This window comes from Drosophila suzukii, chromosome 2L (assembly GCF_043229965.1).
Source record: "Drosophila suzukii chromosome 2L, CBGP_Dsuzu_IsoJpt1.0, whole genome shotgun sequence".
NCBI classification, from domain to species: domain Eukaryota; kingdom Metazoa; phylum Arthropoda; class Insecta; order Diptera; family Drosophilidae; genus Drosophila; species Drosophila suzukii.
Window position 1 is genome coordinate 4,840,696 of NC_092080.1, and position 26,814 is coordinate 4,867,509.

Consider the following 26,814-nt stretch of genomic DNA (forward strand, 5'->3'; position numbering starts at 1 on the left):
CTTGTAGGCGGAAATGGTCGGTTATCCCTGGCAACAGCTGGGCTATTCAAAATTCCGAATGCGTTCCGATAATGTAAATGCAATTTTAGAGCTACTACACAGAAAAAAAACACGTAAGGAGCAATTTGATATGAGCATGGTTCCATTGTAGAATGTTAAGTTGATATTGAGAATCGGTATTTCTTAAAAATACTCTTAAATCGGAAAAGAGAGAAAAGAGAAAGATATAGTGGTAAAATTACTCTGGGTAAGAGCAAGATAGAAATATTCGAAACTCTCCGAAATAGAAAAAGGAGAGCAAAAAGCAAGATGGCGAGACTCTCTGAAACAGAAAAAGAGAGCCAAAAACAAGATGGCGAACTCATCAAACTGATATACCCCATATCTAGATAGAATTGATACTGAAATTTTTCAAACTGATCATCATATCCTATAAATTGTTTTTCTTCGTGTACCATACCCCAACAAGAAACCAATTAAAATCAATTTGCAAACAAAAAATAAACAACCAGCTGCAGTTCTCCCAGCAAAGTATACTTATAATCTGCCTTTGAGTGAAATTTCTCAGTAATTAAATTAAACAAAATACAATGGTGCTGAACAATGAACTCGACTAAGTAGGGCTGCAAGTAAATTAAAGATGAACAGGCAAAAGGGCAAGAACAACAGCAGAATTACCTGTAAAATGGAGTGGACTGGGAGCAGGAAGGACAAGTAGGTGTGATAATCATTTAATGGCATTAAGCAGGGGGATTAAAATGCAGTCGAAGGTGTGACCAGGTGAAAGGGATCCCCACTTCCAGACCCAGTCGCAGTCCCTCAAGGCAGTCGAAGGCCAGAAGGGCAGATGTTTTCCTGTCCTTCAACGAGCCAAGTATTTGAGTAGCCAGACAAAGTACGACTTAAGCTGATTAATATGCGCTGAAATTCAATTAAGAAAGGAGCTGCAAGAATGCATCCTGCGTTGATTGAGTGCCACTCGTGTAATCTATAATTCATGCCCTGCCCATCTCAAGATCTCGATGTCAGCAGTCAGCAGTCATGTTCCATGCTGAACTGCACCCTTTGACATTTCCACGAAATGCGCATGACTTGTTTTACAGATATGCGCTTGCATATATCAATTTCAAACGTATCTACATTGAAAACAATTATTATTCGGTTTTTTGGGCTCTTAAGATACCCAACTTTAGTTACTCCAAATATGTTATGGCTACATACCTTATACATCTTAAAAACTATACCATAGCTGAAGAACAAATTTCTTAAAAATTTAAAATACCTTCTTTATAATACAAATAGGTTACTTTGTACTACAACTAGTCGAGACTTAAGACAAAAAGAAAATAAAAAAATATTTATTATTAAAATAAGATCTATAAAATACTTTATATCCACTTTTCGTATACCCCACTTAAACAATAAAAATCCCATAAGCTATAGTATAATCTCTTTCTGATATAAGAAAAGATAATATTATGTTCTAAGCATCAAAAAATGTATTTGCAATGGAAAAATCCGAATCCCTTCTGAGGGAGTAATCATCTAGAAAATATGATATTATATTCCCTAAGCCCGAATTATTAGAATGATGTTAATGTGGCTTTTCTCTCTGTGCACTTTCCCCGCAGCGTGCTGCCGTGCAGCGTTAGTTATGATGCCATCACAGATGCGGCCAACATGCGAGATGACTACAGGTGAGTCTGCCACATAGATATAGATATAGATGCGTGAGCTGGGGCATTGTGTTCTGGTATCATTGTACTTTGCTGGCTTTGTGTGGACCAGTAAGCGGAGAAGTACCTTTTGTCAGGATGGCGCAGCTGTCGCTTTGTTAAAAACTAATTTCTGGTGTTCTCTGCTACGTGTCAAAGGCGTCAGTCATTTCATTAGCTTTCACTTTCAGTGCCACTAGAATCGCACTAGCACTATTCTTTCACTTTCTCTGCCCGTCCGGCCGTGGAAAACGTGACATTTGGCCCTTGGCGCGGGATCGCTATTTGGCTTCTGTTCCCTTTACGATTCGTCTGGCCAAAAAATTGGGAGGCCTACGGGGGTTTGGGCCTTGGCCCAGGCCCAAGTTTATTACCTCCTTGGGCCAGCAGACTTACGAGCTACTTGGAGCGAGAGTATTGCCAGGATGAGAAAGTGAAAATGGCAAAATTTGCATAGTCAAGCCGGGGTTATGGGTCTGGGATCTCCGGGGTTCCAGGGGTTAAATGCATCTAGTGTGTGTGCGCACAATTTATGTGGCTGAGAGGAGCCAAAATCGCAAAGCCAGTAAGACAGTAAATATACACCCGATGACTTCTTGGCAAGCAAATGTCACAGGGCCGAAACACCTATGTGCATACCTGATGAGCTCGTAATTGAGGTTAGCTTGTGGTTTATTTTTGGGTGATGCCTGAGGCGGTGTTATGGTTGAGTAATTAGGGCCGCACTGTAATCAGCAAACGGAAAATTAGGCGGGGTATTGACAAGCAATTTGGGAACGGAAAAAAGCCAAAGTTATTCATTTAAAAATTCATCTTATCATTTATTTGAGAAGAAATGTTCTTGAAATCAAGACAAAAGAGCTCTTAACTTTGTTTTTTAAGGTGAAGCAATTTTAGAATAAAGCTTAAAGTAGTCTTGTCTTTCTTCAGATAAAATCAAGTGTTCTTATTTTAAAAATCCTTTTCGAACTTTTTGAGAAGAAACGTTCTTGAAATTATGAAGAAAATGTTCTCAACTTTTTTTTTTTTCTAAGTGAAGTCATTTTAAAATAGAGATAAAAGTACTCTCAATTAAATTATTCGATACAAAGGCACTTTCTTTATTTAAGAATTTTGAATTAAATCGATTTGACAGATTGTATTTCTCTATGTGCATTTTGATGCACTTTAGCAATGTGATTACCAAAGCAAACAATTTCAATATGAAAAAGAAGCTATCCTGTTGTTTCTTTAATTGTTAATTTAATTGAATTAGTCTTGCACAACCACAAATAAGGCCAAAATAAATTTTCAATAAGTGTTGTGCAACTACACAGCTGGAAAGCATTTGCAGTGTTTTTTCAATGGCTGGCCATTCCATTTTATGGCTGTGTTTACTTACTTAGAACCTGTATACATTTTTTCCCTCTACAAAACAGCGAGGAAGCCGAGGATGCCTCGAAATGGAACAGTTTTGTGGAATCAATTAAATCGAAATTAACGGTCAAACAGGTGGTGGACGGAGTGCGAGCTGGGGGATCCCTGTCCTTCGACTATCTGCTGCTAATCGTTACTGCCGAGTGAGTTTTAAAATTAAAGGGGCTTACGAAAATGGGAATCCGACAGCTGACTAGCTGGTCCGAGTACTAGAAATAAGCATTAAGGGGGCTACTCTACTCTTGTATCCCTCAGCTCTCTGGCGGCCCTGGGTCTCGTGGAGAATAATGCCCCGAATATAGTGGCTGCCATGTTGGTTTCGCCGCTTATGGGTCCCGTAATGTCGATAACATTCGGCGCAATTATCTCCGACAAAGAACTAATGGTAAGTGCAGCTTTCCCTTATGGTTCTGGCTTTTTCTGTAGGACCAACAAATTGTGTGGCTCTCTTTCTCTGTGCAAAATGCCATTCAAAAAAGCGAAACAACACTGTGGTGAAAAATGGCATAGTGGAAAATAGTTGTCAGGAGGGACTACTCCCGGCCCAAAATCCATTTCGCTCCGCGTTAAATGAAATCGTCAACACTCCTCTGCGACTGGGTTCTATGTGGTACTTTTGAGTGATTTATGAGCAAATGACATTTGGAAAATAATAAAAATTGCCCCGAAAATTGCCATGCCAGTCCGTCCGTACCATCGTCCTTTATTCCAGCTGTCAAAATTCGCATGCGACCAACATGAGAAATATGAGGAATTTTGGTATAGGGGGTTCTGGTTCCTACTTTCTTTTTTGGGTTATTCCAGTCAAATGCATAGCGATGTAGCGCTTGATGTTTTGCAAATTTGCATCGCTTTTGTGGTAAATGGCAAAGTTGCTGAATTGTTTATTGACAGTGTTGGCTTGAAGAGTGTGGTACCGGTGCCCTATGAAATATTTAAATGTTTTTCCAAAAATTGGATAGCGTGGTAACGCAAGCTGTGACGCGTGTGTTTGTGAGTGTATTCAAATCGATATAAATAAATACCTGGCGAATTCTGTTAGGGGTCCTGATGAATTGCCAAACAGGTTTTATCAACGAAAATAAATAGGAAAACCTTTTTAGCAGTTATTTCTTTATGCCTTTATTAAAAGACTGAAAATCGTAGTAAATACAAAGCGTTCTCCAGTGAATACCTGAGACTTTGCTCAAAAGCAGCCTCGGATTAAAACCGCTGTAACTTTCTTCACTTTCCTGCCAGACGGAAAACCAAGCTAAGCTACTTAGAATTAAAGGACACAGCACTTAGGGCCGCATTCGGCGCCGAGCCAATAAAACTGAACTTTAACTGCAGGCAGAAGGCAGAAGGCAGCTGCTTTCCAAAGTGTCATAATTGTCACCGCCAGGTAGAAGAGTCCCACAGCCCATTCACCGCGATAAGAACGTCAGTGCACTGATAAAAAAATGGAATGGTAAAACAAAACTCTAAGGCTAAATACAAAATTTAAACAGACACTTTGGACCGTTTTCTCAATGTCCTGTTAACTTTATAGTTGAGTTAAATTCTTGTTTTGGAAAAAATGGAGTTTCTCAATATCATGTCATTATTGAAATGAAAAATTTTAACTAGAGGTTATCTGCTTGTTAAATTTGACAGCTGATAAACCCAAATTTACAATATAATGCTTGCAAGACTAAATTTTCAACTCAGTTGTTTGATAACAGACTGTGTTAAGCCTTGTCGTTCGTAATTTAAGTTAATGTTAACTTTATCTGATAGATAACAAACTAGAACCTTAACCTAACATTGAGAAACCCAACTTTTACTATGACAAAAAACAATAATAAAGATATATTTACATTAAAATCTATGCTTAAAATTTTGTAAATTAACTATAATTGTTAGAATAAAATTTCAATATTTAAAGAGGAGAATATTTAACTTGAGTATATACTTTTTTATCAGTGTGCCTATAGTTTTGCTGGTAGCTGGATCAAAGGCGGTAGCTTGCACTTCAGGAAACCCACAGACAGGTCTCAATGTTGAGGTAGAAAGGTGTACATATATAGTATAATATAATATATACCACACCACACCGTGTACATACAAAAGTTGAGGCAGCACAAAAAGCCACAACAAATACACAAAAAATAAAGCCGAGTGCAATAAAAATAAGGTAAATATAATCGTCTGCTGCCATTTCTAATGAAGAGATGGCTCTCCAGTCCTGTTCTGTACTGTTCCGTTCTGCCCCAGAGGCAACTTGTTGTCTGCTGACACAATTTCCACCGCACTCGGGCCCACAAAACTCAGAGGATACTGAATTCAGGACCCAGGACTCGGGACTCAGGACTCTGGATGCCAGGTGTCTTGCCGGCTGTTGACACCTCCTGCGTCGTGTACTTCAATTAAATTTTAATTGAAATGAATATATTCGTGTGCAGCTCTTTTTTGCCGCCTCGCCTTCCTTTTGTGAAGTGGCTCCAGCTGCGTCATCATAATCTTTGATAAAGCTGGAGAGCATTTGGCAAAGATTGCGGTCACAAAAAGACCTCAGTCCTGCAACTAAATTTTGAGCCAGTCCCCTGGTGCATTTCATCATTTCCGGTCTCATTTGGAATTATTGCCATGGCAGCAACATTAAATTTGCTTGCTACATTGCAAATAATCAAACTTAAATGCACATGCCAGTTGCATTTATTTAATTTTAATCTGATAAAACTATAGTGGAAATATCTGAAGCTCAACTGTAATTGATAAAACTCCACACCTTTGAGTTGTTTTGATTTCATTACATAACATTTGACTATCTGCACAATATAAAACCGACAATGGCTAACGCTCAGACGGGGAAAATAGTTTTAAAAAAAAGTCGAAACCATTCAGGGAAAATATTTGCGGACAAAATTCATATGCAACAGTGTTTAAACAATTTCACACAAAAATGCCAATTACAAACGATGACAAAAATGGCAACATCGCACTGGGGGTTCAGTCAAAATTGATGGCCAACTATTAAAAATAATTGGCAGGGAAAAAACTGCACCGGAATCCCCTATAATATAGTGAAAACGAGTTGGCTTTACACATATTGGTGGCCGAGTTGGCTAGTTGAATGTTATTGAATTGCGATTTTTGCAAATATTTGCACGCCATTTAAAGTTGATTCGGACATGAATGTAATTTGTTTGCGCATTACGCATACGCAGTGTGTGCGTTCGTTGATAAATACCTGCAAATAGAAGAGCCAACAATAAACAAGAAATTAGCAAGAGTTTTCACACCCCACTTAAATTGCTGTGCGAAATCTTTAAAGTGCAGTTTGGCTTTATAAAAAGTGGAAACTTTCACATATTTTCCCCTAACTTGTTAGCCAAAATGCTTTAAGCCTCGAGACAAGTTACTTTATATGCGTCGCAGTTGTGTTTGACTGGCGAAATGAGGCGGGAAGTAAGGGGAAAATGGGGAAAAGCCACCCACTAGTTTGGAATACCAAGACGACATCATGTGGCTGACATTAGAGCATTTTTCTTTTGTGGGTGCAGCTGCCAACAACAGTTTGCAGTTGCGTGGCTGCAAATTTGGGTTAACATGTCACGAATCTACTCGCAGTTCCTTGGCGCTTCAAAGTATGCAGCATTATCGCTTAAAGTGTCGCTGGTAGGGCTCCTTTTGGTCCTTCGTCCTTTGGCATTTAACTCGCTGTCTCGCCCCTAATTTCGACTCCATTTTTCCATTTCTCCTTGCAGCGTGTTGGCTTCCTCTGTCTCGGCCTGGGCATGTTCATCTCCCTGGTCTTTGGCTTCATCTTCGGCCTGATTCTGGGAACCACCGAAATGCCTTGGGGCCAAAACGCCGACTGGCCCACGGAGGAGATGCGTGGCAGGTAAGTGGAGGGTTTTCAGGTGGTAAGTCATGAGATAAGCAGGGGGTAAGCAGTAGGTTAACAGGTGAATAGAAGGGAGTAAGCAGGTGGTAATCAGGTGGTAACCAGAGGGTAAGCAATGAAGTAAGCAAGGAGTAAACAGGATTTTGTCAGATCAATAACAGGAGGTGATCATGTGGTAAGTAGGGGGTAAGCTAGTGGTAACCAGTCGGTAAGCAGTGGGTAAGCAGAAGGTAAGCAATGAAGTAAGCAAGGAATAAGCATGAGAATCAGGTGGTAAGCAGTTCGTAAGCGGGTGTAAGGCAAGACGCAATCAGGTGGAAGCAGTAGGTTAGCTATAAAATAAGCATAGGGTAAGCAGATGGTAAGCAGGGGGTGATCATGTGGTAAGCAGCAAGGTGTTCAGGTGGTAATCAATGAATTATGTATGGGGTAAGCAGTATGTTATCAGGTCAGTAGCAGGAGGTAAGCGATGGTAAGCAGTTCAACAGCAGGTGTAAAGCAAGGAGTAATCAGGTAGTAAGCTAAGAAATAAGCATTGGGTAAGCAAAAGGTAAGCAGGGGGTGACAAGTTGTTAAGCAGCGCCGGATATGGCCCCAAATCAACGTCAATCAGTCCGAACAATTGGGTTAGATTGCGCAAAATGCCACACGTCCAAATCACACGGCAAAACCACCAAGAACAATAAATTAATTCCCTTATTCAGTCATCGGCCAACTGAATGTAATCAAATATGAATGACATTGCAGTAGTTGCGGTGTCCGGAACAATTCCAATTTGCAATTTGATGTAGAATTAAATCAGGAGATATTTATAATTTGCATGGCCTTTAGTGCTTTGAACCCATAATTAGACTAGAGGACAACTGCTCATTCATTTGAATTCAACAAATTATGTTATTGACAGTATCAATACCATCATACAAAAAAAGCACTTAAAACAAATCTCAAAATTGAAAATGATTGACTCTTGCAGGGATGATAACTCTTAAAAATTTGATTGATGCTGGAAAAGAGTGACGCGCAAATCAATATCGCTAGACGATATCCATTTACTGATATTAATTAAGACGCATTACATGGAGAGTCATTCATTTCCCCGAGTCGCCAAATCCCTCGACTTTCAAAAGTGAATTAGTACTTTGCCGAAAATCCAAAATCCATTAAGTATGTTAATTATCCAGTGTCTCGCGCAGCTCAGCCCTTGCTTATAGAGTAGGCTGCTGAATCTATGAGTGCGAACGTAACAAATTACTTGCAAATAATTCAAATAATCTAGGGCCCCGCAGTAATGTGAGGCGTGTGCTCATTAGAAGGCCCGCTGCAAGGACAATACCCAGAACAACCCAGTCACTTGAGTCTATATATATGGGCACACATTTATTACGGCATCGTTTTTTGCCGAACAAATCTTTAAGTCGCCACGCGCCGTCTGTGCAAATCTCTTCCAGCAACTGGGTCCACAAAGGAGCTGGATGGGGATGGGTATAAGGATGGGATGGAAATGGGTCTGGCTTAGAGAAGGACGAATACACGCCCCCGGGCGGCTGAAAAAGCGGCAGCACAATAAATTAAGCTCAGCCACAGAATTTGCCGGAAGTTGCGTGAAATGAATGTGTGTCGGCAATTGTGTTAATTGCACAAAATAAATTGTTAAAATAATAATACACAATACACAATGCGGCCTGTTCGCTCGCTCCTGCCATCTAAATGTATTCGTATATATATACATATCTATATATCTGGCCTATCTCTATAATTAAGTGCCTTGGGTCCATTTTGCTGCTTTATTGTTGGCCAGTCGAGACCAGTCAAGTGGCTGTGCACATCTAAATCTGCACCTCCGTCTTAATCTCCATCTCTATCATAATAATAGGCGCACATAATGAATTCCCTCAGATTGCGTGTGCCTATCACCGGTCATGCAATCAACGTGAGTTTCCAATGGTCATTCTCAACTCCATCGCCATCGACATTCTGCAACCCACCATCTCATGCCCACCCGTTGTCATTGCTCACTGGACTCAATAATTGTGTCACGTGGCGCGTGAAAATAGAGCCCTGTCATTCGGTCCATTGGATTCGAGATGTCCGAGTGATCGGGCCTTTTAGATGATACTTCTTGGAGGCGAGGGGTGTATGTATGTGGTTAATTAAACAATGCCCTGGGCCATTATTGAATTAATTTTCGGTAAAGGTAAAACTATTAATTGGTTTTACAGAACTGGAGTTCGAAGAACTAAAATTCCCAACTGGTTCTAGTCAAGGAAACTGAAAGATAATGTTTAAATGTTCAAAAATTAACTCTTCTTTTTGCTTTTCATACAATTTTGTAGGTTAAACAAACCACAAAAGCTTTTTCTTTTAAGCAGCATCTTATTAACATCTGCTTAATAACAGTTAAACCTGTACAGTTACTGTTAACTAACATTTTCCTTATAATTCCCAACTGGTTCTAGACAACTAAATTAAATTAGCAGTTTCTAAAGCTCCAACCAATTATATTTTACATGTTGATGTATACATTTGTTTTAATTACGCATCAACACACCATTTTAATTCACTGACGAAAGGCTTAATTACATTCAAATTGATACACCAATCCGCACAGAGTAATGTTATTTTAACTAGACAGCCGTCTGCCCACCTTGCCCACAGACATTTGGCCCACTCTATTCGCCATAAATTACAGCACTGAGCCAAATTAAATTTATGCTACTTTACTGCGGGGGCGTGTCGACACGCCCACATGGTTGCAACTTGCAACTGTCGGCAAATGCCACATGAAAGCTGGCGAAAATAATCAGTGCGAATGTCGCTGGCGAAGGGGAATCCCCACCCACCCAAAACAAAAAGGTGGACAGAGTTTGTCTGGTTTTTCAGCAGCCAGGAATTCTATATACAATCTAAATACTTGTACCTCGTGTATGTTTTACTACTGCATCGAGGTTGCTGCCAAGCTGTGTTGATTATTACATTTTAAATGCACACTAAACCAAATTCCCTTGGTCAGCTTAGTTAAATAAATCGCAATTAAAAGCAGAACGTCTGTTCTGGGCGTTTCCCATTTTCCCTTGATATGGGCAGAAAACGGCAGGGATTCGTTTTGAGGGAGGAGTACGAAAAAGGGGTTTTTAAACGATTTTTTATCCAGCGCTATAATCTCGCCCCGCCACAACCCACATCAAACCAATCGCGATCCTCTACTGGCCCCATTTGCATTGTTTTCAATCTACGAATTTTGCACCATAAACAATTTGCAGCAACAAATTTATACGACTTGCCTAATGTTTGGGCTATAATTGAGCGTAAATTGCCGGCGTATAATAAAGTTGTTTTATGCATAAAAGTTAAATACTTGTATAACTCAAACTGCGGCGTTCATAAATAAAACTCACACTTTCGGTGGCGCAAAAACCCACCAAAAGCAAAGTAAAAGCGCCATTAATCAGTGAAAAGTTGGTCCCAGGTAAAAATCCCGAATTTTCCATATAGGCGAAAGGCGGGGTCACAAATGAGGCGCATGAATCAAAAACGAGAGAGTTACGCAACTTGGGATAGCCAAAGTCTAAGATACCCTTTGCACCCAGTTAAGAGCTACGTGTTTTGGAGAACCTATAGGCAATGTAAAAATAAACCAAGGGAGTAAATGTTTATTAGAGTGTAAAAGAATATGATTTTATTTCGATATTGAATATGCCAAGCTATATTAAGCACTTCAAATATCTATAATTAATTTAGGCATAGATAAAAAGTAGGTCTTAAAAACAAATAACAGTCAATCAAAATAATTCCTATCTATTTATCAATAATCTTACGACTTAATATAAATGTTTATCCATTTTAATCGGTGGTTAGTCATTAATTAAGCGGATGTCTTTTTGTTGGCTTTAATTAAGGAGCTACTTAAATATCTAAGATTATATATGATATCTCCAACTTTAAATCATGGATAAAAGGTATAATTAAAAAATATATATCTTGCAATTAACATTATTTCAGCCATTTATCAATAATCTCTTGACTTATTATTAGATTTTCAACCATTATTTCTACGATAGTGGTTTGTTGTCAACAAAACCAAAGTCAGCTTATTGGTTTTAAATAATAAGCTTTATAGTTAAACCATTAATCACTTTTGCTAGAAAGAGAATTAAATTCGTTAAAGTATGAAGTCCGAGTGACAAACTTAAGAGCCATCTTTTCCCCAACTTTAAACTCAAGTCAAGGCTTAGTTAGGGCCACCCTAGTGTGCTTAGCAGGGGTATTAAAATTAAAATCATAATACCCCTAAGAAGGGTATAAAATCCGGGGCGCAATGAAAAGTTTGCCAGCATTTCTCACCATTAAATGACTCTGACTCCTGACTGGAAAGAGCCCTGGGCGACCAGGCTGGTTGGCGGAAGCGATAACAAAGCCGCTGACACTTGACAAACTTGCGCGAGTGTCAAAAAATCTCCGCGAAATGGGGCGGGGGGGCTATACCATGGTATGGTATGCTATGGTATGGTAAGGTATGGCAAGGTAGGTAGGAGGAAAAAATCCTGCCGACGAAGTGAAGTACCTGGCCCACCTGCTGACCCTGACACAAAATGGCAGATAAGCGGTGTCTGCGACAGTTTCAGTCTCCCGGCTGGCCAAACATTCATCTTAATGTGACTTAATTTGGCGCCTTCTTTTTTTGACAATGGATAGCGGATGCTGGCGTTTAGCTGGAGGGTTCGGCATTTGTCATCCGCCGGCTGTTGTATTTTTAATTAATTTTTACATTTTGCCCACGCCACTTGGTCGATGGCCGTTTCACAGTTGATTTTTCAATAATTTCCCTTTCGATTCGCAGGGGCAATGTGCGCGCCCTCTGGATGGGCGTTCTGTGGGCCTTGACATCTGGCACTGGCGTGGCCGTGGCCTTGCTCCAGGGTTCCGCCGGCCCCCTGATCGGGGTCGCCATTTCCGCCTCCCTGCTGCCGCCCGTCGTCAACTGTGTAAGTACCCCGCAGAGCCACCAAATTATTGCCAATTGAAGAGTAAATTTTTGGAGAAGAATCGAAGTTATTGTCTTGAAAGCCCATTTCGATGCGAGGCATAAATCATTTGTAATGCCAAAGTGTTACTTCACTTTAGACCATTATATTTCAATCATTGTCTAGGCATTTCTGGGACTTACAAGTATATAACTTAAAAGTATATAAGTATTACCAACTAATAGTGCTTGTGTCCACAATGGTTTTAAATATGCATTGGGGTGGTTTAAAATATATAATCTTATTCTTAAATTAGTTTTGGTACATTTTGGTGGGCAAGAAAGTTTGTGGAAGACTAGAAGATTAAATAAATTGCTTAGATTAAATTAATTGCTCTCTAAAAATTACTCATACGACATGTATGACACTTAGAATTTAGTACAACAAAATCGTTCATCATTTTTAACCTTATCAATTTAATGATATCGTTGGAATAATTCTTAAAGTAAAGAAAAAATAAATGGTAAGCTGAAATCTACGCGAGCTAGATTAAAATAAACTTTTGATCAAGGGCAACAGTACGTATGAGTGATAAAATTTCAAAACCAATGCATAGACCTTTAAAGTAATTTCAACAAATCATTTTCTTTGGTTTACCTTAAATGAATTTACTTATTTAAATTTAAAACAATCAAATTTCAAAAATAAAATTTATTGGTAAGCCGATACTTTCTCCATTACAAGTATCTACATAAGTTCGTGAGCAAATATTTCGGAGTTATATAAACAAAGGAGGTATTTAATTGATAATCCGATACTCCCAGCTTACAAAGGAGTCCTTCAACCCACATCATATATGTATAAGAAGAAGCCCACTTTATAAGTAATTTACCGTAGCCTTGAAAACGGATTCTTCGTGCCAATTTTCCCCCCATTAGCATGCTATTAACAAAAGCCCCGACGACCTTCGATCCAACGATTGCGCAGTTGATAAGTATTTCATCATGAGTGAGCAGGTGCCGGAAATGACTTTTCCGAGCCATATTTATGGCCATCGAAAGGCCCAAAAGCATTCCTCAAAATGTGAATAAAACAGGACTCTAACATTCCAATCAAATATCCACTCTGGCCAGCCGAATGGAAAATTACGCAATTCCCATTTATATTATATGCTCTTAAGTTTTGACTCCACTTGAGTCCATTCTCCTATCGATGACCGCATATATATACATGTTTGAAGTGCTGCAAAAATGGTCGAAACTTTCGAGTGTCGGGCACTTAAAGACCCGGCCAAATGCAAAACGGCTCTAGAACTTTGAGCCTGGCTAATATTTTTTGGGGGCCCTTCAAGTGAAATTCGCCATAAATTAGGCCCGAAATACAATTTGCTGATTAATCTGAAGTGCATTGGCCAAAAACTTTTGGCCATAAATCTGTCCTGCAGGCAGGAGGATGAAAAAGGGACCGAGATCTCCACCGGATTCTCAGCTGTTTTCCCACTTTCTGTGGGCCAACCGCAACGAGTGCATAAATTTCGACCCAATTTTCAAGTGCAAATTGCGAATCCGAATACGAGTTCCCCCAACTGCAGATGCGGATGTTGCGTAAAATTATAAAGCAAGTGTGAGAGTGCCTCCGAAGGGAAGTGCATACCAAAAAACTTGGGGAAAAACACAGGAACCGGCAGGCCAAGTGCCACACAAACTGGCAAACTGGAGAACAAACAGCCCGGCTGGCTGACATTTATCAATGGTGACAGAGGGACAAAGGAGTCGCCGCCGGGAGGCGTATTCCACAAGCATGACAAAATGATGCAAGGGGCGAATTATGGATACTGGGTACTGGAGAGGGGAGCTACGAAAGACCATCCCTACCAAAACAATGGCGCTGAAATCGCTTAATCATGGCGGCCGAGTTGCGGTCGAGCATGTGTGCAAGTGTCGCTCCAACTCCGCGTCCTTATCCTTCGCAAAAATTAAGTATACGTATACATATGAGCTGCATAAATCAGTGGCACGCACTGAGGTTGAAGTTGAAGCAACCTTTGTCCATGTTTCTGGCTTTTTTTTCTCCCCTAGCAAAGAGCGTGTTACAATTAATTGCCATGCGTCTGGCCCTAAGGCAATTGCCAGGGCCAACGGAGCGTATGAGTAATCTCGAGCAGTCGCCGGCTGCTCACATTTCAACCAAATTGCCCTGCCCTTCGTTTTCAAACTTCGCACATACATATACGCAAGTAAACTGCAATTGCAACTCTTAATTTCAGCTTATTAAATTGCCGGGCAGCGAAGCAAGCTTATTTATGTGGCCCGGCAAACATGAACTCCAATTCGAAAACGGTCTGCAACGCCTTTACTTTCAAATCCGAGCACGCAATAATTTACCCAGAAACGGTCGTAAATTCGAATAATAGCGAAAATAGAAAGTAAGTCGGGGAAAAGTAAAGTCATGAGCTCGCACACAAATGGAAAAACAAACACACTCCAACAGATTTTTAGATTCCACAGTGGAGGTCGGGTTATTAGCAGTGGAATTAATTTTAAAATAAATATGAGATTAGGATGAGTATCTTTAAAAATATTATTGTTCTGCTATCAAAAAGTATTAAAAACAAAAGGATAAGATTTTATAGAAAATAAAAAATGGCTCTACTTAAAAATATATAGTTCCAAATGGCACCCTACACAGGGCTTATAAAAAAAAGGATATACAAGTTTAGAACAAATATCGTTAAAATAAAGTTCTCAAAAATACAAAAGTGAAAGAATGTGTAGATAATACAAAACGGTTTTAGTTAAGATTAGGTTAAATTTTTTTGATAAGAATAGATATTTTCAATAGGTACTCTTGTATGACTTATACAAGAATTATACAAAGTTTACAAAAACAAGCTTTAAAATAGTGTTCTAAAATAGATGGTTCGGCTTTCCAAAAATATTAAAAACAAAAATGTAAGATTGCAGAGATAATACAAAATGGTACTACTTTAGCCTAGGTTCCATTGTTTTGATCAGAATAGTTAAATTTCAAATGATACTCTACATAGGGCTTAGGTTCTATCATTGTGACCCCCATAGTATGCCAGTACATATAGGGCAGGCACGCACTTCCGGAGTTGCTGAGCAATGTGCTGAGTCATTATAATTTATAATAGCAGAGAGGAGGACACAAAGCGAAACCAGGAATAAAAAAAAATAAGAGCGAATAAGAGCAGCAAAGGAGAACGAACTGAAAATGCGACAATGGAGTTCTATCTATATGGGGATGACTGAGGTTGGGGGCGATTGTATGGCGCCCACACATGCTGCAAAGTTACAACAATTCAAGGCCGGGGACCTCTACCACTACCACTACCACTTGGTATGCCAACGGCAGCGCCATCTAACCGGAACTAAGCACGCGGCGACCTTATGACCTCGAACCGAACCAAACCGAACCGAACTGAACCACACATATGACCATGGAAACTTCAAAGTCACATGGGGATTCCTCACCCTCCGCTTTTCCGATTGTTTTGCAGGGTCTCTTCTGGTCACTGGCCTGCATTTGGCTCATCTACCCGGAGAAGCGGATTCCCCACTTGAAGAACGAGACGATGAACTCGACCAGCGCGTATCCGTTCATCTACACGAACTACTTGCCCACCGAGTTCCTCATCAATGGCATCGTATCCGCCTGTTTGACCATCGTGAATGTGATTTGCATATTTATCACGGCCATAATCGTATTGAAAATTAAAGAGGTCTCGGCGCCATATACGGCTAGTCCGGACTTAAAGCGGTGAGTAGTCCATTCTGCAGTGACGACATGTAGTCTATGTCCATCGGGGAGTTCATTAAAGTGGACCTTACTAAAAACTTTTATATTATACAATCTGCAGACTCCGTTAAAATATGGAAATTTATAACTTAAAGGGAGTATATTATAACAGCAATTCTAAATTTGCTTTATTTCCAATTATGCTAATTACATTATTTAAAGTATCAGTCTGATACATTAATACTGATACTTTACTATCAGTAGAGCTCTCAAATATCTCCATATATTTCAAATGTGGTGGACAAACTAAATCAAATAGTAATATTAATTTACCTAATGGTTTCATACACAAGTTCTTTAAACAGTTCTGTTATTTATTTTATACAGAACTTGTAGTTTAAATATTGACATATTTCTGCAAAATGCAATCCTTATTCTCACAGTTCGGAAATTCATTTTATACAGAACTTGTAGACTAAAGGGTGTAGTGCTGATTGTATATTTACATAGTATATTTACAATTCCCTTGTTAAACCATTTTAAATGGTAAGCACATTTCTTGGGCAATCGAAAGTGAATAAGACAAATTCCCTTCGTGCAAGTTCATCATCCAATTGCGATGAACTTGGTCCACCCTAGAAAACATAACATGTATGAATAGCAGGGAATTAAAAACCCGCACAGCGAGAACTACTGGAGTGTGTTTAATGACGGCGGAGCAAGTGCTTTTAAGCTTATCATTTCCGTTATGTTCGCTTGGTCAGTTGCCCATTAGTAAGTGTAATTAATAACGAGCAGAGACAACAACAACAACAAACAGACAAAATCACAATGGGTTGTCCGGTTTCGTTCAATTGCATTGGCTTTCTGCGAGAATTCCCTGTTAATACTCACTTAAAATGCACATCTATAAGCAGGCGAATTATATATTACATAAACATTGTCATTGACTTAATCGGGGGATAGGTTAATAAATCAGATCTTGTCTGCCTGTTTGTTTGTTTATACAATATAAGATTAAGCTGGGGCCATTTCTCCGGTCGAACGTTGGGTAAATACCAATCCCACTAAACGACACGTGGGAAATGAACACATCTTGTCCGACACATTTAAATCAATAAAGGAGCAAAGTCCTTTGGAGGTCTCTAGATACAGAAATAGAGCCCGCCATATTTCGGACTAAGTTGATGTGTTGTTTTCTGATTCTGGGAAAAGATTGGTCCTCTTTGGCTTCGAAAGCCTTTTAGGCCAGGCGATTTGTTACCAATGCCTTATGACTTGACTTGAGTTCGCAGAACCGTCTGATAGTATACACAGAAAAAATAGGATTAATTAGAATGTAAATTTATTAAGTTTCATTTTTACTTTTGAGTAATGTAGATATGACACTAATTTGTATTTCTTGAAAAAAAAGGCAGTATGGTCGAGAAGCCATAATTGAAACTCTCCTAAATAGAAAAGGGGATCAAAAATCATGATAGCAAACTCTTCAAAATTGAAAAAGAGTGCTAAAACCAAGATGGCGAACTCTCCAAATGAAAAAGAGAGCAAAAAACAAGATGGCGATCTTTCTAAAGTGGAAAAGAGATCAAAAAGCAAGATGGCGAACTGTCAAAAATGGAAACGAGAGAAAAAAGCAAGATGGAAGACTTTCCAAATAGAAAAAGAGAGCAAAAAGCAAGATGGCTACTCTTCAAATGATAAAGAGAGCAAAAAACAAGATGGCGATCTTTCCAAAGTGGAAAGAGAGCAAAAAGCAAGATGGCGAACTGTCAAAAATGGAAAAGAGAGCAAAAAGCAAGATGGTGAACTCTCCAAATAGAAAAAGAGAGCAAAAAGCAAGATGGCGACTCTTCAAATGGAAAATACAGCAAAAAACAAGATGGCGATCTTTCCAAAGTGGAAAAGAGAGCCAAAAGCAAGATGGCGAATTGTCAAAAATGAAAGAGATCCAAAAGCAAGATGGCGACTTACCAAATTAGAAAAAGGGAGCGAATAACTAAATTGATATCTAGAAAAAATTGATCCTCTATTTCACTAAAATAATCATTAATCTTCCCTTTTTTTCTTTGTGTATGGTATATTTGGCAGCGAGCAGCCTGTCTGCACAAGTGCTTCGCTCAAAATATGATATATCGCGTAATTAACTGACTGATTTCGTGTTTTTTATTTGGTTTTCTACCCACTCTGCGAGTGGCCGAGGCAATCTGAATGAAAATAAATGCCCTCCAAGGCGGGCTCGGATGACAAATGGGGATCTAAGCTCCAGTCTGGCTCTCGGTCTCAGACTTAGTCTCATTCTGAAAGTCTGACAGCCTCTGCCCCAGACATGTGGCTTTAATTTCCCAAAGTGGCGCTTCAAATTGCTTTAAGCGAGGACTAAGCCTCCGTCCATCCCAGTTGTCAACGGCCACATTGCCCGCATAAACGACCCGCGAAAGTGTGCTACAATTTTTATATCGCCGCTGCTGTTTGCGGCATCCTTTTTATTATTGTAGTGTACATATGTATACGAATGTCCTGTGAGTGCTTCAACGTTTATTTAAGCACGCTCACGAACGCCTGCCCGCTTGTTTTGACTTGTTTGTATAGCTCTTAGAAATTGTGTGTGCTCTGTGAATACCCTCTCCTCGAAAACCCTCAGTTTGATCTAGAACTTGGAATCAGATATTGACCAAAAGGGAAAAACAAAGCCAATCAGATCAGATTTTTATTCAAGCTGGCCAACAGACAGATGGGCAATTTGTGTAAATTTGCAAGAGCTAACTGACTGGCCAGCCATCTAGAATCCTTGGTACTCTGGCCAACAGGAAATGCTGGAAAAACTGGGTGGCTAAAATAGGGACTCTGCTGGGCGGGCTGTTTCCGCAGGCTGTTGCATTACGCATAAAGTGCATGATTTCATATTTATTTGTTGTTGCCCGGACCCAGTTTGCTCGCTCGACTCTGGCGAATTGGTTTTGTTTTCATTGCTGCGGTTTTTCTTTTGACAGCGGTTTATGTTTGCGAATTCCTTGTCTACGCCAATTCAAAATGATTTTTATGGCGCTTCTGTCAGACGAGAGCGACTCTTATGCCAACAAAAATGGGGACAGTCGAGCACGCCGATGGCCCGAAGGTTATTCCCTATAATAGAAAAAGTTTCTCGATAGGGAGGCGAACGAGTAAAATTGAACTAAAACTTTTGCAAAAAAGTCGTGCGTAGCCAATCATTCAAAATATAATTTTACAGCTCTTTTACAGTGCAACTTTTTAGGTGAAGAAGGGCCAGTCTTAAAGGAAATTAAATGGGACTACGTCATTGTGAAAAAAGACTTTGGGTAGATAACACAAAGTCAGAGCTAAGTTCTACGAATTTTTTTAATTTTGGTGTATAAAAGAGAGAAAGAAAGCGATACCATGACATCAATATAAAATAATTGATATTATTATGTCATTAAATCAACTTGGTTTTAAGTATTTCTATATGTTATCAAAAACGGAACGCTTTAAGTTCTTGATTTTGAATAGATCAACACATATATTTCTCATTGTTAAAGAGCATGACTTATAAACGGTTGAACTCACAAAGTCAAAAGCTTATGAAAGAAGGGCACTGCAGAAATATTTTTATTATATCTTGGTCAGAGGTTAGGAATCGAATCTTTTCAGGTTTTCCTATCACAAGATATAAAGATGTTTTTAAATTTCCCCCCTTTCTATATGTTATCAATAACGGAACGCTTTAAGTTTTTGATTTTTAACAGATCAACACATATATTTCTCATTTTTAAAGAGCATGACTTATAAATGGTTGAACTCACAAAGTCAAAAGCTTATGAAAGAAGGGAACTGCTGAAATATTTTTATTATATCTGGGTCAGAGGTTAGGAATCGAATTTTTTCAGGTTTTCCTATGCACACTGCTATAACGATGTTTTTAAATTCCCCCCCTCTACGCAGATTTTGGGAAACAGATCTTCGCACCGTTCGCAAAACGAATCGCTCAACAATGCGGCATCCTCGCAGCCGAAGCTCGATGGCCGGAGGACCTGGAGGTATGGGTACCGTCAGGGGTTTGGACAAGTTCAGCGGGTGAGTGGTGAACACATGTGGATGGGGTGTACGATGGGGGTGGGGGGATGGCCTTTCGAGACCGTCCGCCCCTGAACCAATTCTCATATTTCCCATATCCTTTACAATTCCGTTTTGTTGAATAATTGAGCCCGGCCTTGTGTGCGTGGCCCCCAAACCCATGCCCATTCACAATCCCATTCTCATGCTCATTCCCATGAACACGTCCTGGGGGCAAGTCAATTTACTTCCAACATTTGTCTGGCCAAATGCTCGAGAGCAATCTGAAAAGGTAAATAATGAAGGTATTTATGTCGTCAGAGTGCGAATGTACCGCCTAGTCCATAAATATAAATACGCTGCTGCACATCCTGTGAAATATTTATCGCATAATTGAAATCATTGCCAAGTATTTATGGCGGTCTTAGGCAAAAGCCAAGGCAGAAAAAGAAACAAATGGTTATCAAATATGGAAAAAAAGTATAAAAACAAAGTTGGCACAAGCTCAAAAAACGTATATCCAGGAAAAAACCCACTGTAAATGGCTAAGCAAATATATCTACTTTTTCCACTTTTAAGCAAAAAGTTTGCTTGTAAATAAATTAACAGCAAACGAATCGATATGTATAAACACGGTATCTCTAATTTAGGTTGCCCCAAAGGCAAATTGAAAACGAGCATTCTCTGTAAATGACTCTTAAATAAACATTTTAATACCTGAAAATGCCAAGCGGAAAAAAAACGAACAAACTACACATTGTGATGGACATTATAACAATGCAAATTCATGCAACAAATTAACACACAGCTGTAAGCTTTTTAATTTAGCACAAAATGCCGGCACCATTTGTTTACACGAAACTAACAAAAACCATAAATGTTTTCGGTGGAGGCCAATTCGTTTCCACCCCGACGCGTCATCCAAAGTTCGCGGCATTGTTGCATACAATTAACACTAGGTTTTTACCCACCCCCAGGGGATCCCACTATCATGGACTGGACGAGCGGGACGCCCAGATGGATAACGCTTTGGAAAGGGCTCTGGCCCAGGCCGAAAACGACGCCACTTTCAAGAAGGTCAAGCGGATGAGCTACTCGAGCAACGCGGCCGGCGAGGTGAGCAGAAAGAGGTTCTATAAATTAAAATATTACTAATATATCATCCATCCTTAGTTTGATTGATAAGAAAAACTAAAATATATTATAACGTATTATTATAAATTATATCATCGCGAAAATCCAGGATTTCCATAGGCTTACATAGCAACAAAACCATTTGGTTTCAAATTTGTATACACTTTTAAACACATAAGATATAATGTTAGCCATCTCGTAATTTAAAATTCCAACTGGGAATTTGGCCAAGAAGATGGTCAACAGCAGATAGACAAGGATCACTGAAGGTTTCCTCATATTTAGCAGAGTATTGGCAGTTGGCGAATGATAATCTGTGGTTATCAGATCCCCAGTTTATATACCCACTTACAATCTATCGATTGATTCAAATTCGTAAGATTTCACAGGTGCTTTTCGCAAGGTTTGAATAATGGATAACCCAAGATCAAGCCTAACTAGATTCTACTAAAATATTTTACAAGTTTCGTTCATCAAAGGTTCGATGGGCAAATGACTCTATTAAAGAACATATATTGACTCAGTTGATACAATACAATCCATCGATTTTCATAAATTAAAATGCCAAGCACTACTGTTTCTGTTTTTCTTTTCGGCAGTAACAAAGAACTCCAACATTTATTTCCTTTAATAAACTAGTTTTCTATCACTTTCTGAGCCAATAAAGTTCTACCAATGCCGCAATACAAGTTTCGGGGCCAGGAAATATCTTGAAACTGCATTTTTCATGACCCCCATGGTGGAGGTACTCCGGCGAACAGCATTTAAGCTTAATTACCAGCAATTATTTGGCGGAGACGAGAGCAGAAAGCAGACGGTGGCCAACTGACCTCAATCATTAGTTGATAAGCCCTTCGAGGCGGACAAGAAAATGCAAGGCATTTTCCGGGAAAAAGGGGAAAAAAACGCTGGCCAAACGATGCGACAATAAACCAAGTTGGGGAGATCATAAATCAAGGCAACATGCAGCAAAGTGGGGAAAAAGCAAAGGGGTCACTTGGGGGCAGCTGCAAGAAAGCAACAACTGAGTAGTTGAAAATCATGTAAGATTTATAGTTAAGCCAGCTGAACCTGTTGCAAAAGGAGTCCCAGCAAAGGACCAAGACGAAAATAAACTCCTGTCGGTTTTTATGCGCTAGATGAAAGTAGACCCACTGGGCAATATCTGTCACTTTGAAGGAAAAAAACCCTGCAGGAACTGAGCTTTGGACCTTGTCATTGGGTTTTCAGTTCGGTGTGGTTGGTTTTGGGTCGGGGCTTTTGAGCAGGAAAAACTTACTTAATCAAGATATGCATGTCGCATCAGATACACACAGAAAAAATGGAGAAGATATGATGATTATTTTGATGGATTTCGGTATCAATTCAATCTAGAAACAGTGTCTATCACTTTGAAATGCACGCCATCTTGCTTTTTGCTCTCTTTCGGAGAGTTTCTCTTATTTCGGAGAGTTTCGAACATAGCTGTATCGCTCTTTTCCCTCTTTTTCGATTTAAGAGAGTTTTCAAGAAACACCAGCTCTTAATATCAAGACTATATTATTCAATGGTAAACCTGCGAATATTTAATTTACACCTGTGTTTCTTTTCTGTGTAGCTGAAACCGCTAATGACGCTTAATCATAGGGCCCGGTGAAGAACTTTCTTAATTTCCTGTTTAAGGAGCAGACGAGCAGCCTCAATTAAAACTCGCCGGCAAGAGCGAGAAGCATTCAAAAGCCATCCATGCGTCGATTGCCACAAATCAACTTTTACATTAATTTCCAGGCGTTGTAGGTGGTTGTTCGGTTGGGTGGCTTATGGGGGGGGGGGGGGGTTTGGGCCAAGATACTCGAGTGGCTGGCAGACTGACATGCTCCAAATATTTCGAGAGACAGCCAGCGAATAGCCGAGTGCCATGCAAAACAAACTTGCAAAGCCTACGACCACGCCCTCTGCCGGCCTCTGTAATCAGTTTAAAGTGAGTCCTGGCCACTAAAACTCAATTAACCCCATTTGAATGGAGTAGGAGGCAATTGAAAAAAACACAGAAACATGAAATGAAAGCGAAATAGAAAACGAAATAGAAAACGAAAACGAAAACGAGAATGAAGCGAAGGCAAAAGATTAAAAACGGAAATGGTTGGCCATTGAGTAGGGTGGTTCGATGGGCGGATAGGGCTGCCAGGGTTGCCAGGGTGGCCAAAGGCTGCCAGCATTTTTCACTTAAAACCGCATTGATACTCAATTACCAGGTCGGCACTCGATTCTGAAACCCCCTCCCCCATCGCAACTTGGACAAAACAAACGGCGGATGCGGATGCGGAGCTCAGGAAAACGGAAGCACTTTGCAACGGAAATGAAACATCAATTAAAGTCGCACACCGAGCAGCTCCACGCCAGCGGATCCGTCGAAGGAGCATCCTGAGGGCCTGGGAGAATGGATGCCTGGCAGCCCTGGTGTCCTGACAGCCAGTCAGCCTCCTGTTCCTCCCAGAACATATTGCCCTCGTCCTTGGAAACTTGGAAACTCTGCTCTGAAGAGCTGCCGGAACACTTGTTCGGTTGCCACAAGGCCTAAGGGCATATTTCGTTAGTTTTTATTGCTTAATTGTAATTTCGCATATGGGAAACGGAAAGTTTAATTGGCTGCGCTGAAGTATCAGTCTCCCAGCGCCTCAAAGGCGATTTATTAGGAAGGGAGTTGCAGGAGAAGGACCACAATTGCAATCTAATTGGGCACTGGGAAGACAAAATACTGTTCCTTTTCTTCTGAAGTTGTGGGATATTTAAGAAATTTTGACAATCTTAAAAAAATGCTCAACATGTCTAAATGGAATTTGGACAACAAAGGTTATGTGCTAAATAAAAACATATGTTTGTATGTATGTTATGTATGAGAAACCAATTGTCCTTTACCTAAATAAATATAGGAGGTAAAAATATATTGTACTATAAAGTGTTATGATGAAAATTTTAGCTTATTTTTAAAGCATCATCATCATATTCTATTTACAAAATTAAATCAACATTAAAGAATATAATATAGCACCCAAAAAGTTAATTTAATATATTTTATAAGCCAGAACACCATATTTAGCACATTTTTAAGGTAATTAAAAATCAATAACCAGCTAAGGTATAATATAGTAATTTATTGTTATGCCTTAGATAGGTACACAGTAACATAATATGTTATTTTCAAGATGGAGAATTAGATATTATAAATATTATAGAATACACTACAAGTAACTCATTTAACAAAATTATGAAAAATGAAAGAAACACATTTTTCTTATGTCTTAATTAACAAAATGTAGGTTTTATAACTAAAATGATCTAAGGATTTCTAATTAATGACCGATTTTTGCTTTCCTATTTCAGTTAACCGAACGCCTGGCCAAGATAGCCGGACTCAACCGCCTCAAGACGGATGGTGATCCGGGGCAGTCGAGTTCGGGCAGCCTGTCCGGCAGCCGGATGAACTCCATTCCGAACTCCCAGCTGAACGTGGACCTGAAGGTGCTGGACAAGCTGGTGAGCTCTCTGCTGGAGCAGCACACTTCTGGTGCTAAGGGAGCAGCCGCCTCCTTCAAACCGGAAACGGGCAGCCGCACTCCGCCCCTGCAGCGGATGGCCTCCAAGAAGCTGAACCGCTGGCGACCCCTCTCCCGGTCCGCCCACAGCTACAAGCGGCACGAAAGCAGCGACCTCATCGGCGGCAGCTTCACCCAGCTAATGGAGCGGGTGGATCCGCCGGCCACGTCCGCCCAGCATCCGCCCAACATGCCCACGATCATGGAGAGCAGCGCTGGAAGTCCCGTGAGTCCTAATCCCACTCCCAACAATGCCCAGCAGCAGGCGGGTCATCCGCCCATGTGGAACGCCTCCTTGGACGCCACTCCAGGAGCAGTGCGAAACGTGCTCCACGGCTCATCCGAACCAGAGGATCAACTAAATTTGACTCACAACTATGTGGGTTAAGTTGCTTTAGCGGTTTTTGATTTTTAAATATAAACATTATTTTTCAAGCTTTAAAGAAATATTAATTCCAATATTATTTAAAAATGTTTTTGAACTAAAGGTATACAAACTACAGAATATGTGAGCGTTTTAATGGGTAATATGTAGACTCCATTTAAAGTACCAGTATCAAAAAAGTGAAGTCTCAAAAAGTATTCGTTCTGAATTTTAAAAATTGGTATTAAGCGGCTGTTTTTTGGTAAATTCATAAAATTCTTTTTGGAGAATTGGTTTAAAAAAAATAAATTAATCCAGGCGAAAACATTTTGGAGTAATATGTGTTATTCCAATAAACGGACATTTTTAAAAGACGAAAAAATCATAGTGAAAATGTGTGCAATAATATATAAAAACTTGTATATGGGCATATACGCCAAATGGTCAACCAGGACCGAAACAAAAAAATCATCACAATCATCGTATTTTTTGCGTATTTTCATAAATAAATGGCCATATTTTCATAGTACAGTGGAACCATAGCATATTTCATTTGTTTTAATGAAGAAATTTCCCTGAAAACTGAAAACGGTTTATGAGACGCGAACCCATTTCTGTATTATGTTCTGTAATCCTCTTTTTATCGTGATAAGCTACTTCATACCTCATTAAAAAAATATTATAAGTTTACTCGGCAATAAATTCCGTTGAGAAGTATACACCCCAGACCTCATTTTAAGGGCAATTAAAAGTTGAAGAGGCAATAGTGCTTACCTGTCTCTCCATAACGCCCGACAACTGTTCCCGGTCGGCATGTCGATAGTATCCCGTGAGATTGGCACCAAGTCGCATGGTCACCTCGTATCGAGTTTTGCCACTGCGAGCCGTATTCCTGTTGCTTTTAAAGACGGAATAACTCTGAGCAGAGGAGGAACCAGAAGCAGGACCAGAACCAGGACTCCGGAAATTGTCAAAGTCGCAGGCCTGGTGGCATTCGATGGAGCTGGTGTTGCTGGTGCAGCCTGAAAGGAGGAAAAACATTTGGTAATTGCATCCATAAAAGGCCCGTTCACGAGGAATATCTTCGAGCGCATGAATGTGGGACGTAGAACGTAGAGCAACACCTGTGGCAACATTAACAATCCACTGGTCTGTGTGAAGTGTCCATTGCAATTCCCACAAGAAGAGACCCTCAAATCGCCTTGGGGCACGAAGCTGAATAAAAGACATAACACCATGCGGCAAATATGCCAAGCATGTGCCAGGCATTCGTTTGGATAATCTCTCGGTTTGCTATCCACCCATCCCATCACATTGCTCTATGCATTTTTTCTATACCATAGATAAAAAGGAATGGAGTGTCTAAATCGATGAAATTGGAATTTTTTGAGGCGACTTCCTTTTGATGAACCATTTTTAGCCATCACATCAAAGCTGATTGTTTTTAAATTTTTTTAGGCATCTTTATAAGAAATAACTAAGGGATCTTTAACTTTAATCAGTTTTAAAAGTAATTTTAAGTGTCTAAAAGTATGCAGTAAAAAATTCATTGAACTTTTGATTTTATAAAATATTGTTGCATACTTTTAGGCACCTTAAAGGCGTTTTGAGGGTTTCCCTAATATTTTTTTAATATTTCAGTTCACCTATAGGAAAAATATTACTGTTCTCTTAAAAGCTCAATATAATTTTTCCGAATTTTTTTTTCAGAAATGCTTATAGCCCCGTTCGGATCCTTTATTTCCTGGAAATACCAGAACATCTCGCAATCCGCTTGCAGCTTTCAGTCCTGTTTTCCCCGTTCTCATTACCATTGCAGGCACTTTGCGTTTCAATGAACTGCACAACTTAAAGCTGAAACATTGTTGGCGGCTGGTGACATGTTGGTTGTTTTTCCTGTCCCGGGTTCCTGGGGTTACGGGTTTCCCATCGCGGAAAACAGGGGCCGTATGGAAATTGGCACGGATCC

The 26,814-nt window shown here is 39.8% G+C and overlaps 2 protein-coding genes across 4 annotated transcripts in view; one reads left to right on the top strand and one right to left on the bottom strand.

Moving 5' to 3' along the window:
• Positions 1–24,986, top strand: part of LOC108017892 (uncharacterized) — a 38,215-nt gene extending 13,229 nt beyond the window's left edge. The window contains exons 5-13 of one of the 3 annotated variants that reach the window (XM_017085066.4): positions 1,632–1,697; positions 3,134–3,274; positions 3,387–3,516; positions 6,860–6,996; positions 11,837–11,981; positions 15,481–15,740; positions 19,662–19,793; positions 20,750–20,888; positions 24,270–24,986. In XM_017085066.4, coding sequence (XP_016940555.3) covers positions 1,632–1,697; positions 3,134–3,274; positions 3,387–3,516; positions 6,860–6,996; positions 11,837–11,981; positions 15,481–15,740; positions 19,662–19,793; positions 20,750–20,888; positions 24,270–24,869 — 1,750 coding nt within the window. In that variant the 3' untranslated portion in view covers positions 24,870–24,986. The remainder of the gene's footprint in view (positions 1–1,631; positions 1,698–3,133; positions 3,275–3,386; positions 3,517–6,859; positions 6,997–11,836; positions 11,982–15,480; positions 15,741–19,661; positions 19,794–20,749; positions 20,889–24,269) is intronic. The other 2 variants (XM_036814642.3, XM_065865764.2) reach the window with 2 other exon arrangements.
• The window catches only part of LOC108017914 (uncharacterized), a 127,031-nt gene that overhangs the window by 51,543 nt on the left and 48,674 nt on the right, over positions 1–26,814 (bottom strand). Inside the window, exon 5 of the mRNA XM_065865755.2 lies at positions 25,620–25,867. Coding sequence (XP_065721827.2) covers positions 25,620–25,867 — 248 coding nt within the window. The remainder of the gene's footprint in view (positions 1–25,619; positions 25,868–26,814) is intronic.